Here is a 13,813-nt window from a genome sequence, read left to right as displayed (position 1 = left end):
TACTACAATAAAAGCTCTCACATAAAATCACATATCAACTCGAATTAAAAACTCGAATCAACGAATTAAACGGAAGTAATTCTAAGATGAGAATTTACGACGTTTCAACCAAATAGAACATGCTTATAATGTAGAATATATTAGGCTTACCTTCCCAGATTTGGTCCTGATACATCTTTGTTATTTCTTTGGTATGATCGAAGATATATGATAAAAAAATACCGTAGTTTCTTATTGATTAAAACTCCAAAGAAAAATAATTCCATGTAGAGTCCAAATATTCTCCACCATAAATTCAAAAAAAAAATCGAATAAATGACTTTTTTTTTTTTTTAAAAAAAAAAGGAAGAAGGAAGGCATAGAAATTAAATTAGTGAACACGTGATGATCCTGCGAGTTTTATAGTTATAACACCTCTCTCACATTTAACACGGATTATTGAGAGGAGTCCAAATTGGTTTGCTGTTGATTTCTGTTGTCACCAATTTAAATATAATTTATTAAAATTTCACACGTCACATCTATTAAAATTAGTATTAATGAAGTTAAATCACTAGACAAAAACTGATGACTAGTACAGTACGTGAACTAATTTAACTACCATTTTAATTTCTATCAAACATAAATTTTTTTTTTTTGAATAACAAACATAAATAATTTGACTAATATAAGAAGGCGGCCATGTTCTTTTGTCTAAAAAATTCAAAAAAAGACAACTCAAGTTTCAACTTTATTCAAGTTAATGTTTTTTTAAGTTTCAACTTTATTCAATTTTACTCAATTTTATTCAAATTCTAACTTCAACTCAAGTTATAACTCAAATTCAACTCAAAAACTACACTCAAGTTACACTCTAAAAGAACAACCCCTGAACAATTATTACTATTAATAAAAAATAAACCGCTTTTTTTAATTAAGATTATACAGAGTTCAAATGTCTTTCCAAAAGAGAAAATATAATGATGTGGGACATTTGGTTCTAGCAACTAGTCTTCTTTGCCAATCGAGCCATTAACTAATTCCTGGACAGTCATTTACATATAATTATCTAATATTTGACATGCATACAATTCTACATATCAAGCATGAATTAAGCATTTTGGTCTAACAAGTAATTAGAAAATAAATTATACGAATTCCGTGAAACCAAATCAATGTTTTCCTACATTAAAATATGACATATATATGTTTTCAACATTTTTTTTTTAAATAAGAATTGTTGGTTGATAGGAATTAGGGGTGCATGAGAAAATTCAATTAAGGTGGTACTCCTGTAATAACACCCTAATTATCTATACCCACCGCCTAACATATTATATAAATAATATAAGAAAAAAAGTAAAGAAAAAAGTAAATCCAACAAATTACAAGCCGCTCTTCTAATTACAAAAATTAAAGATCAAATAATCCTAAACCCGGCCTAATTCTATGCCCTAAGCGTGTTGCGTAATGCATGCATAGTGAGGACATAACCATACCAACCTCCAAATTTATGACGTTTGAATCCCAATTCCCTACCAAACAAACAAATAAAACCTATTTCGAAAACAAAAAAAAAAAACTAAAACTAAACGGCTGAGCCTGATGCAAAATGATGTTTACGAAATTTTAGGGTGTCTTTGAAACTCGTTCTAAAATGATTTTATTTTTTGTACAAAAATGGAAATGAAAACGTTTTCAATCTCAGACAAAAATTATTTTTAAAAATGTGTTTGGTAGTTTTATGAAGACATTATTTTTAGTATAAGAAAATTCATTAAATCTATTAAAGTCTCTCTCTCCTTGAGAGAGGAGAAAACAGAAACAAAAAATAAAAAACGACTAAAAGTCATTTTTCATTTCTCTCCTATTTTACATAAACGAAAAAATCATTTTCATTTCCGTTTTTATCTTTAATTGTGTCAAACGCTGTTTCTCTACCATTTTTATTTTTTCTTTCTAAAAAAACGTGAAAAACTCAAACAAAAATAACTCCAAACACAGCCTTATATTCCATAAAACTAGTTAGAACAGAAATACCACAAGGTTTTGACAAGAATGGGTTTTAGTTTTAAATGCGTGTGTATATGTAACTCTATAACATCCTTTATGCATTTAAATTTGACGGGTAAGCATGTACGAGGTCTCCCCCCTTTTTTCTTGGCCGAAAATACGTATTGTACACGGAAGTGTTTGAGAATTTGGCAATAGCTTATTAACAATCATATTTCTTAGTAAGACCATAGGAATAATTTATCAGTTTCTTTTCATATCGTGAATATTGCTCAATTCCAGAAATACAAAAATATGCAGTAATTTGGCTTAATTTGTGATTAAAAAAAATTTGACTAAGAGCAATTACATTTATACTAGTCTTTTTTTTTTATAGTTAAAATGGCTAATGAAGCTTTTTTTAACCTTTCTTCACTCCAACAATTAGCCAATTGGTTAGCTGTTTTGGAAAATGCATTTCACACTAGTCAAATATAATAACTAGTAAGAAAGAGGCTAGCTATTTCAATTTTTTCTATTATTTTATTCTTTCATACAATAATAATTAATAAATGCATAGAGTTATTTATATTTTAAATTCAATAATTATTAAAATATTTTATTTTTAGTTAAAATAAAAAGTGTGGTTGGAGTGAATTATCTAAGAAATTTTAGCTAAAATTAGTCATTTTAACTAAAATTTAGTTAAAATTCAGGGAGTTTCCTGCCCTAATAAACTATTTTGCTTTTATATTGGACAAAAATTAACTGAAAAAAGCTTTTAACATATGGTTCTTTCCTTGTAATATGTACATGGTGGTGATTTTTTTTTTTTTTTTTGGGTTTAGAAAGAGTTCATGTTTATTTTGATACATGGTCATACATGGTCATGATTAAGTTTGTCTTTTAGCACACGCTATTTTGTTGAATACGTATTCCATGAGTCATGTGTAAATCCAAGTTAATTAAATAATTTTATAATTGTTTCAGCAGAAAAGGCCGTTACTATATAAACAACACATGTATTGAGGTCCTAATTATTAATTAATGTACGTGATAAAATAAAAAGAAAAAAAAAAGTTAATTTTCAAACGTCCTTTGAAGGCCAGATCCTTGAATATGAACATATAAAATAATCATTCTCAATATAATCCACGCGTGATTTCATGGGTTTGAACTAAAGCAATAGAAAGTTCTACCAGTAAAGAAAAATTATTCTCAATACAATATATACACGAATTTGAAAGCAAATAGGCCACGCGTTCTTTTGTTGAATTTTAGGCACTTAAGCGAGCGGATGATGCCTTTCCTAGAAAGTGATGCTTTACCTTACTAAAGTCAAATTCACGAAACCTTCAAAATCTTGCCTCTGTCTGTATAATATATATATATATATATATATATATATGTATATATGTATATATATATATATATGTGTGTGTGTGTGTTTGTAACATAATTAGACTCACAAAACCATGTCCAAGAAGATACTCCAAATACAAGTATAATAGCAATACAAGTAGGTACTGGAGAGAGATCAAGCTATAGTCAAACATGGCAGATAACCAGAGAATCCATCCATCTCAAGATCCTGAGGCCCCTTTGGTGCCGAAAGGAGCCTCCAACTCCGAAAAAGGCGATCAGGCATCGGCGTCGGCGTCGGCGCCGCCTTACCCTCCTTTCCAGCGAACCATTCCGTTGACGCAATCAAACCCGCCGAAGAAGCGAAGAAGCTGCCTCTGCAAGTGCCTCTGCTGGACTTTCCTCGTCATTCTCATACTGATCATCGTCATCGCCGCCACCGTAGGCATCCTATACCTGGTTTTCCGCCCCAAGCTGCCGAAATACTCCATCGACGACCTGCAGGTGACGCAGTTCAACCTCAGCAGCAACGACAGCCTGTCGGCGACCTTCGACGTGACGATCACCGCGCGCAATCCGAACAAGAAGATCGGGATATATTACGAGGGGGGAAGCCGGATAAGAGTGTATTACAACGGGACGAGGCTGTGCCAGGGAGCGCTGCCCAAGTTCTACCAGGGACACCGCAACACGACGCGGCTGGTGGTGCCGGTGACGGGGCAGACGGCGAACGCGACGGGGCTTATCAACGATCTTCAGGCCGAGCGGCAGCAGACTGGCTACGTTCCGCTTGCTTTGCGGGTCAAACAACCCGTCAGGATTAAGCTGGGAAGGCTTAAGCTTTTCAAGATCAAGTTCTACGTTAAATGTAGCCTCAACGTTGATAGTCTTGAGGCTAATAACGATATTAAGATTCGAAATAGTAGCTGTAAGTTCAGGTTATGGCTATAAACATATATATATATATATATATATATGCACACACACTAGTACTATATATTATCACATATATTCATGATGCATTTATTATTGATTTTTTTTTCCTTGTTATTTAGAAGTTGCGGATGATCAATTATATACATATGGGGGGGTTTTTGTATTATCCCTTATTTATAAATTCGGATTCTTTTTGTTATTCATCTATCTGTATATGATCCATTTTTAGTGTTTTATTCCAGCGTATATTCAATATTCATTCAACTTTATGACGGGATGAAGATTGTGCCGTCTCCCATGGGCAAACTTTATGATCAGTTCTTGTACACAATTTTCAGTCAAAATAGGTTAAATAGCGTACATTTTTTAATGTCTATCCGATCAAAATCACATTAAATTAAAAATATATATATGTAATTGATAAATACAAGGTAGTCAAAAAGTATACAAAATTGATAAATACAAGACATTTGAAAATCATGTCCTACTAATATGCAAAATTGACAAAATCTGGTATAAATGGGACGATTTAAAACAAAGTCCTATCAATAGGGTATTTTTTTCAATCTGGAGGTATCCTACTTTGAACTATATTATTGGTTACTTGGTTATCGGTAAGCTAAGGAAAATAACATTGCCAGAGCTAGTTGTTAATTTATTCATCACAGATTTTCGAATCCAAAATCTAAAAAGTAGTACATCTAGTTTACAAATACCGTAGGTTATACATCCTTGCATAGAAGAAAATTCAAGAGATCAAAAGAATTTGAAATTGGCAGTCGAGATACGATTCTTCCTTACTTTAGCTGGTCGACAAACTGATTTTCTTATCCAGATGAGATTTCTACAGAAGATGATGTAAACGACTCAATGCTTCCTTTCCTTTCAAAAAGACTGTCCTTCGATCGACCATAGGGCGTATTCTATCCTTACCAAATTCATTCTATTGAGAAGCTTCTTTTAGATAAAAAAGAACCCGGATTGTGGAGCTTTCGATCGTATTCTATCCTTACCGAATTAATTCTATTGAGAAGCATCTTTTAGATAAAAAAGAACCGGGATTGTGGAGCTGTGAAGAGGCAAAGCCAACTATAGATACACTAGAGGAAATAAAAATTGCTAGGCGCATTTGGAATTCGTTATAAAATAATTTTATTTTTTGTATGAAAATAAAAATGAAAACATTTTCAATCTCAGATATAAATCATTTTTAAAAATGCGTTTGATAGTTTTATCAAGAGATTATTTTCAGTGTAAAAAAACCCACTAATGTCTCTCTTTCTCTCACTCTGCTCGAGAGAGGAGAAAACGAAAATGAAAAATGAAAAACGACTAAAAGTCGTTTTTCATTTCTCTCTCATTTTACAGTAAATCAAAAAATCGTATTCATTTCCGTTTTGTCTTTATTACTTCAAACGCCGTTTTAAAAACGTTTTCATTTTTTCTTTCTCAAAACACGTGAAAAATAAAAACGGAATCAATTCTAAACACGGCCGTTGTTCTTTCCATCTTGTTAGGAATGACAAGCCCATCAAATTAGGAGAAAGGAAAACATTGCTAATTGAAATCCTTGTCAAGTTACAGAAATGAATTAAGGTGGGTTGACTCGAATGGTGAGCATATTTTGAGATAAATTGGAGTGTCAATTCAATTGCAAATTTTTTAAACCAGAACTTGCTCTAAGATCACATCATTAAGAACAATAAAAGAAGGCATTTCATCGTATTTCTGTAAACTTCACAAACCGAAATCGGGAGTTTATATAAATTATGCCATGTCAAAATCAGGCATATTGAGTTTACAACAAGAAAATCAAACGATGGTTATTTAGTAACTCTACCAAAGTTCCTCGCAGTTATCAAGTAAAAAGTTTTGACACAATAAATTGGTTTTCAAAGCAATACACAATATTTATAATAGTCCGATTATTAATTATCCGAAACTACAGGAGAATCGGAATTTGAGGCCGAGATAGATGAAAGGGATGTAAACAGCAGGTAAGCCATTCCATCACGACACCTTCAATTCATCCATGCCAACACTGGCCTGTTTCAACACGAAACAACAAGTCAGAAACATCAAACTAAAGAAAACATTCTTAGGCATCTCCCAAAAGTCCCAATTTCACAAGGGACAGGATCTTTCTGCATTGACTATTTTTACCATTTCAAAAGCAAAGTTCGTCAAGTGTAACAACATGTAGACCAACCGCTTCGAAACTTTTGAGTATAGAACTCAACGTTGGCCCACTTTTTAACTGCTTCTGTATTTTGGAAGAATTGGTAAAGCTAAATTACTAAGAGCATCTCCAATGCAATGCTATAATTGACGTGCCAATTGTAAATTTAATATTTGAGTGTAAATAACACTCTCCAATACAATGCTATTTGTTGTGCCAAATTTCCCATATGCTTTATTTTGTGGTAATTTCCCACCAAGTATAGAATATGGGAAATTTAGCATTTGAATACTATTAGTTGAAATGTTTACTTTTCATGTAATCATTGCAACTTTTGCATTTTCTAATTATTTAAAAAATAAAAGTTTATTTTTACAACTTTCAAAGCTTAATGATTATGAAAAAAAAAATGTAGATTTAGCATTTTAAATAGCATTATACATTAGAACAAAAGTGAAAATAACATACCATATCATACTTTTTTATGTTAAATATACAATTGGCATTAGCATTTGCATTGGAGATGTCTAATATGATACCATTGCATCTTGAATTCAAACCCCCTACAAAACTACAGTCTCCAAATTGTCACCACATGTTGAAGTGGGTCATAAATCCTGAAATGCAATGAGGTCAAGCTCAAATTTTCTAAATTAAATGGGTACAAGAAATCTTACCAAAAACTTGTGATTCTCTTCAAGAAGAGGGGAAAATGTTGTACAGAACTTCTCTATGTCAGCCAGGACATCACCAGAACCTGCTATTACATCCATAAACTTCTTCCTTTCAGGCGCAAGCTTCATGGCCACCTGTAATGCCCACATCCAATAACTCATTTTCTAAATTTTAAAAAAAAAAAAAATATATATATATATATATGCCAAATAGGAAAGGAGTTAAAACACGCACAGGTGCATATGGCCATGATTTCACACAAGATTGGTTGAGTAAAGGACTAACTAAAGGGGAAGGAAGTAATAACCGGTTTACAACTTAAAGTTAAAAGTAACTTTTCTGCAAATAAGGAGCTAAATGGACTTTTTTTTTCTAGAAAGAATAAGCCAGTTAAAAAATCATATGTTGCAGATGAGCTTTTACATTTTACATGCCTATAATTTCGTGGGAGAAGAAATGAAAACTCTAGGAGCAAAATGCTGATTAGGATAGACGACAACCTATTCAGAAAGCCCCAAATGGCATAACTGTAATGAAACCTAGAAAATAAAGTTCAATAAATATGGGCCAAATGATACATGGATATGGTTGTGGTTTTGCATCACATGGTTCTACTTGCAAACTTCCGAAAAAGAAAATAATAGAATGAATCAGAGACGTTACAGTGAAAGTTGAACTAGCAAGCCAACCGTGCCATTTCTTCAGAGTCTTGCCGTAGGAATCTGTACAAGCCTGTGACATCGGCCAATCTGGATGCTCCAGTAAGTTGCGAAACAATGCCACCAGGAAATCCATTGCCCTGAACATTTGTAAGATGAGATACAAAAACTGCGTATTTGGTGATCTATTAATCACAAGAATAGAAACCAAAGTGGTATGCAAGAAAGTAAGATGAATGGAGGATAACAGATTTAACCATTTCGTCCCACGACATGCAAAGAAAAACGGAAAGCACTAAAACTAAAAAAAAAAAAAAAATCTTATGAATAACAAATCATCTCTTAAACCTCTTCAAAAGTAAATGAAAAGAAATATCTTCAAAGCAACTGTAGAAGCCTTCATAGGCCAAAAAACATTCACCCTCCAACAATATTCTAATTTTAAGTTTCCCATTTCTCTCCAACCAAAGAATCTAAATAACTTCTAGAATAACAAATTATACAGAATTCCAGGTTTCCTACTGGTGCAGAATCCACTTTTCAATGAAGAAAGCCCTGCAGTTTTTGGGAAGACCAAAAGCAATAATTTACTCTAACAATGTCTGGCCGTCTAAAAACAACAATATAGTCAGCAGTCTCACAACCCTTTTTCATCACTTGTATCATTAAGATTGCATATAGCTAATGTAACTATCGAGCTTTGCACATGAATGCCGAAATGAAACCTTTACCTCGTCAACCAAAGAAGACCATTGGTGCAGCTGGATGATCCTTTTGCTGTTTTAGCTTCAACCTCAACACTCACCAAACTATACAACTGGTTGAATTGTTCAGGATTCGATTGATACTTGGTTTCCAACCTCTACAACAAAACCAAATAAGAATAATAAAGGGGCATCTTAAGAAAGTAAATCTTGTATAAAAGTCAAAAGACATTTTATATAAAGGCAAAAAAAAAAAAAAAAAAAAAAAAAAAAAAAAAAAAAAAAAGAGAAAACACCAAAGAGAATTATACCGAAATGTTACCGCCAATGTCAGATTTGACAAGAGCCATGGCTGCTCCAAACTTATCTGGCAGAATAAGAAAATAATGGAGTTGTGAGATTAACATAACATAATTGAATAGTTAATGGAAAAAAAAAAGATAGAAATATTTTAGTTGTACCAATAACAGGCAAAATTTCTTTGCAGACATCCAAGAAAGGTTTTGTCAGCATTTCACCATTGTCAGATTTTACATTCTTCATCCCTTCCAATGCTGGAGTGAAAACAGTACTCCCTCCCTCCTCCATTTCTTCGATTTCTATGACACCATTTCCAAACCAATTTTCATTATATATATAGATAACACGCAAATGATTGAACAATTACCAAAAAAAAAAAAAAAACACAAGAGAGAGGAGAGATCTGAGTGTCAACGCACGATTTTCGACGGTTTCTTCGGTTGCGGAGCCTAAAAGGCTTGGATCTGACATAAATTCAACAAATTTAGGACCAAATCAAACAAGATCGTTTAGGAAATCCAATTGAAAAATGGTAATCTCGGAAAGAAGGATGAAAATGTAACGAACCTTAGCGTTTGGGATGAGAAAGAGAATCTGATTCAATTCGTATTCCAATTTGAATTTCAATTCGTATTCCGATTTGAATTTCAATTCCTACTCTGATTCGATCAGCGAATATCTATTTCTATTGTCACTATATATCACTATATATTAAAAAAGAGTCAATACGAGGTTCACTGTACACTTTTCGTAGTAAAAAACGCACCGTTTTTAGTGCCTGATTCTTTTTTATTTTTCTTTTATTTTTCCTTTCCTTTTTCTCTTTTGCTTTTGCTTTTTTTTTTTTTTTTTAAATGTTCTTTTCAACTCTTTTTTCCTTTTGTTTTCCATACCTCTCGCTTCTTTCTTTTGTTTTACGTAACCTTTTCAATTCCAAATCTTATCCAAAATCCTAATCTCAAATAAAAACGAGTAGATATATGTAACTCTTTTATTTCTACTTCTATCTATCTGCTATATCTATGATAACTATATTAAAAGAGTCATATACTGTTTATCTATGGCTGTCAAAAACGCACCGTATTGATGGTTTTGTTTTTTTTTATTATTATTATTTGTGTTTTTTTTTTCCTTTACCTTTCTTGTAATTTTTTCTTTCTTAGTTAGTGGTTTCTACGAAATAACAAAACACTGTTTATCCTGTTAATTCTAAATATATGAAAGAGCCCTATTTAAAAAAAAAAATATATATATATATATATAAGACTGAAAATTGTGAGTTTTAGGTGCTTTATTTTATTATTATTATTTTTAACTTTCAACTCTTTCATTTTTTTTTATTTTATTCTTTCATAATTTATGTTCATCCTGTCAAATTCCAAAACGTTGATTTTTAGGTGCTTTACCCTTTTTTTTTTTTCAACTTTCAACTGCTTTATCTTTTTTTTTTTGTTATCTTATAATTTAACATCTTTCATGTATTTCCGCTTTTAAATTCCACTTTTTTGACTTCTTTCCTTTCTTACTTTTCTTCTCTTTCACTAATTTTTTAACATTTTTTTTTTCTTGCATTACTTTTTTCCCTTTTTTTTTTGGTGCTCCATTTGTCTGCTATAGTATGTTAGCTTAATCACTTAAATATTTATTTCTTTTTAACTCCATCATTTTTTGTGTTTTATTTTTTTATTCATTTTTTAACTCTCTTTGTCTACCATTGTATATTTGTATTTCAGAAATGACTTTCTGCATTTTTTTTTCTTTTTCACTATTTTTTTTTCTTCTATTTTTTTTACTGAGACAGAATGACACAAATAAACCCCTTTTTATGAGGAGAACAAGAAGAGTAACTTTTATTTGTGTGGAATGGTATCTTGTTTTAAATTTTAATGGCCCTACTTATTCTCATTCTTGCATTCTAGTTATTTTAGAACGGAGTAATTAAATAGTTGTTTGGTATAAGGATTATGAATTCGGAATTATAATTCCGGGTTCAAATCAGTATTTATTTATAAAAAGTAAAAAGTGGTTTTAAGTTGACTTACTCAGAATTACCGTTTAGTTTAGATGATTCTGATTTAAAATTTAAATTCTGATGTGATGTTTTAAACCATGAATTACTCCTGATTTTAAAATCACTCGCCCATTGATTTTGGGTGGTTCAAACCCATGATTCTAGTTCTGTTTTGAGATCTATGATTTAGACCAAAAATCATGAATCGTAATTCTGATTAGATCACCCGGGTTTGAACTCTCGTACCAAACAAACTATAAAAACACGTTGGTATGTTAAAAGGAAAAAAAAAAAAAAAGAAATAAGAAAAATTGTGACCTGTGTGTCTCATGAGCCATTGAGGTTAATGCAATTGACCGAGTCTAAAGGGTGGATACAGAAAACAAGACCCCCTAAATTTAGGATAAAATTCCCCAAAAGCACAAATTTGTGAATGGCAAAAGCAAAGCCAACAAGGTGTTAATGCAGTTTCTATTGTGGGATAAACATGACAAAAATATGACCACCCTTGCATTTCATGCCCCTTTCCCATCCTCCGTTGGTGGCAGCAGAGTCGGGGCTAGTGCTGGCCGCTGTGGCAGCCACGGAGGGCGATGGAAGCGGGAGGGAAGGCGGTGCCACGCAGAGTAATGGTGGTGGCGGATCCTACAAGGGAGTCTGCGGGCGCACTCCAATATGCACTTTCTCATGCAGTTGTTGAGAAGGACGAGTTGATCCTTCTCCACGTGGAGAGTCCGGGCTCATGGAGAAACACGTTCTCGACATTCCTCAGGCGGCCAAGCCACTCAGCGAGCTCCACGGCGGCGGCGGCGGCGGCTACCTTCTTAGAAGGTGGTGCGGCCGATCACGTCGACTTTCTCGAGGAAATGAGGTCGGCATGCAAACATGCACGGCCAAGGGTACGTGTGCGTGTAGAGAGGGTGGCAACGGAAGGAAAAGAAAAGGCAACCACTATTCTGTTCCAAAGCATGGCTTTGAGGGTTGATGTCCTGGTTATTGGGCAGCGTCGAAGTCTCTCTTCTTCACTATTGGGGTGAGTTATCTGAAAGAAAAAAAAAAAGGATTAAAAAGTATTTAACCAAGCGTTTGTTATTTAAAAAAAAAAAAGAGAGAAAAAGTAAATGTTTGTTATAGCAGAAGCTAGAAAATAGGTATTTATCTGTGATTCTGCAGAAACTTCTTTGTGCCTTTTATTTTTGGGGTTTTAGCACTTTTTCTCCTTTGAACTTTTGTTGTGGTTTGCTTCGTCCTTGAATATTTTTTTCTTGACAATTTAGTCATTGAATTTTAGAAGAGCAACAATTAACTCCCACTCCAACCGGAATTAATTTCTAGGTAATTTTACGGCTAATTCAATGACTAATTTATATCAAAGAACCAATAATGAAAAACTATTGAGAGATTTAGAGGGTGCAAGTGCTAAAAGAGTATTGTGATTCCGTCCAAAATGTAGCCTCAGTTATATATTAGAGTTAATTGCAGCTATTTTGTAAATTGAAGGACTAAATTTCTAAGTGGGGGGGAAAATAAAGGAGAGAGACTTGGGGATGCCTAAAATCTGGATCATAGGCTTCAGTGTTGGATTCTTGAACAACCTTTTTGATTCCTGTTTCTTGAGGGTACAGTTTTCATTTTTTGTTAATAGCAGCATTTTATAACTTTTTAACATTTTTTTCATATTCATTTGGATGATAGAAACTTTAGTCTATCTGTGAATCATTTTAGTTACGGTGTGCTTGCAGATATAAGCGACCAGGAGGGTCACTGATAGGGGCAAAATCGATAGACACGGCGGAATACTTGATTGAGAACAGCAAGTGCACCTGTGTTGGAGTACAGAAAAAGGGCCAAAATGCAGGTTTCGTTCTCAATTCCAAAACCCACAGGAACTTCTGGCTACTGGCTTAAACCATCTAACGACCTTGGATTCAACATTACTCTGTCCTAGATACCGCCGTTGAAATCAGTCTGCTCACTTCCGTTCTCGAGCTCGACCTGTTTCTCGAGGGACTAGGAACAGATCAAAATTGAATCCTCGAATCTGCTAAGTCGGTTTACAAGTCTTTGGTTTTTCTCTAGTTATGGAGTGAACCAAATGGTGATATTTTTCATTATAAAGTTTTGAACTTGTACGTGAACCAGAGGAAAATGGCATTCGCAGACCAATATTATATAATGCTAACTGCAGAAACGAAATTTTTCATTTTTTTTCCCTCGGAAAACAAAACTGCGGTTATCGAGTCTCATAAAGAAACAGAAAGAAAGATACAAGAGGATAATTAGGGCCTATTCCATAACACAAAATAAGGGCTGAAGGAAGCTTGCTTGCTTAGCTGGATTATAACACATTTCTAATCATAATAGCACAGAATTTCATAGTTCATCTCGCACGACTCTTTCTAATGGAACCTCAAACCTATTAATTACATCATCTTTGACCTCGGCATGATTTACACCATCTATAACAGCTCTGGGTCCATGATCTGTTGTTCTGGTGGGGGAGCCATACCGGCCTTAACGGCAGCGGTGACTGCCCTTTGCAACTTCAGTAACCCAATACGCTTTGAGACAACGTAAAGAACAGCACAAAAGAACAAGAAAATCCAACAGCTTTGGGTCTAATAATGAGCAACATCAGAGCAAAGCACAGCATTCTTCACAGTTTGTAACCAAATTGCAGAAAGAAAATCCTAGAATAAGAAAACTTTGATAGCACTTCAAACTTGAATTGAAATGAATTCTCATGAAATGCTTTAAGACAAAAAAAAAAAAAAAAGATAAAAAAAAATAAAAAAAAATTAACACCACTTGAATCTGTTTAAACTATAGAAAGTATGTAGGGAATCTGGACAAAAGAAGATAAATACAAGCCTAAACAATATTCATTATATACATAACAAATATGAGAAAAACACAACCTCAATACTATTCCATCCCTTAATTATGGACATAAATAGCATCATATAGAATCGCTTGGGTAACTCATCTTACAGTATATATAGTGCTACTACTCTTT

General features: G+C 33.3%; 4 protein-coding genes across 4 annotated transcripts in view; 2 read left to right on the top strand and 2 right to left on the bottom strand.

The window, feature by feature from the left end:
- Nucleotides 1-3,416: 3,416 nt before the first annotated feature.
- Nucleotides 3,417-4,450, top strand: LOC21409765 (NDR1/HIN1-like protein 6). Its single transcript, XM_010110641.2, has one exon. It carries the CDS (start codon nucleotides 3,526-3,528, stop codon nucleotides 4,282-4,284), a length of 759 nt encoding a protein of 252 aa, XP_010108943.1. The 5' UTR covers nucleotides 3,417-3,525; the 3' UTR covers nucleotides 4,285-4,450.
- Nucleotides 4,451-5,962: 1,512 nt separating this feature from the next.
- LOC21409764 (glycolipid transfer protein 1) lies at nucleotides 5,963-9,487 on the bottom strand. The gene is made up of 8 exons (XM_010110640.2): nucleotides 9,354-9,487; nucleotides 9,206-9,250; nucleotides 8,948-9,085; nucleotides 8,798-8,853; nucleotides 8,514-8,644; nucleotides 7,787-7,922; nucleotides 7,126-7,257; nucleotides 5,963-6,315 (listed from the first exon to the last, which is right to left on the bottom strand). The coding sequence occupies exons 3-8, from the start codon at nucleotides 9,072-9,074 to the stop codon at nucleotides 6,280-6,282; spliced, it is 618 nt and encodes a 205-aa protein (XP_010108942.1). The 5' UTR covers nucleotides 9,075-9,085; nucleotides 9,206-9,250; nucleotides 9,354-9,487; the 3' UTR covers nucleotides 5,963-6,279.
- A 1,889-nt stretch (nucleotides 9,488-11,376) lies between these two features.
- LOC21409763 lies at nucleotides 11,377-12,954 on the top strand. The gene is made up of 2 exons (XM_010110639.2): nucleotides 11,377-11,830; nucleotides 12,540-12,954. Exons 1-2 carry the CDS (start codon nucleotides 11,391-11,393, stop codon nucleotides 12,703-12,705), a joined length of 606 nt encoding a protein of 201 aa, XP_010108941.1. The 5' UTR covers nucleotides 11,377-11,390; the 3' UTR covers nucleotides 12,706-12,954.
- Nucleotides 12,955-13,612: 658 nt separating this feature from the next.
- LOC21409762 overlaps nucleotides 13,613-13,813 on the bottom strand; it is a 7,119-nt gene continuing 6,918 nt past the window's right edge. The window contains exon 11 of the mRNA XM_024173857.1: nucleotides 13,613-13,813. Coding sequence (XP_024029625.1) covers nucleotides 13,805-13,813 — 9 coding nt within the window. The 3' untranslated portion in view covers nucleotides 13,613-13,804.

This window comes from Morus notabilis, unplaced genomic scaffold, assembly GCF_000414095.1.
Source record: "Morus notabilis unplaced genomic scaffold, ASM41409v2 Scaffold518, whole genome shotgun sequence".
Lineage (NCBI taxonomy): Eukaryota > Viridiplantae > Streptophyta > Magnoliopsida > Rosales > Moraceae > Morus > Morus notabilis.
Note: the sequence above shows the minus strand (reverse complement) of the source record. Positions and strands in the feature narration are given on the sequence as shown.

Coding starts and splice junctions, on each gene's coding strand:
- LOC21409764 (XM_010110640.2), bottom strand. CDS start 9,074: ATGGAGGAGGGAGGGAGTACTGTTTTCACTCCAGCATTGGAAGGGATG. Junction 7,258..7,786: donor TTGCTAGTTCAACTTTCACT/GTAACGTCTCTG, acceptor TGGGCATTACAG/GTGGCCATGAAGCTTGCGCC. Junction 6,316..7,125: donor AAGAGAATCACAAGTTTTTG/GTAAGATTTCTT, acceptor GTGTTGAAACAG/GCCAGTGTTGGCATGGATGA.
- LOC21409765 (XM_010110641.2), top strand. CDS start 3,526: ATGGCAGATAACCAGAGAATCCATCCATCTCAAGATCCTGAGGCCCCT.
- LOC21409763 (XM_010110639.2), top strand. CDS start 11,391: ATGGAAGCGGGAGGGAAGGCGGTGCCACGCAGAGTAATGGTGGTGGCG. Junction 11,831..12,539: donor CTCTCTTCTTCACTATTGGG/GTGAGTTATCTG, acceptor GTGTGCTTGCAG/ATATAAGCGACCAGGAGGGT.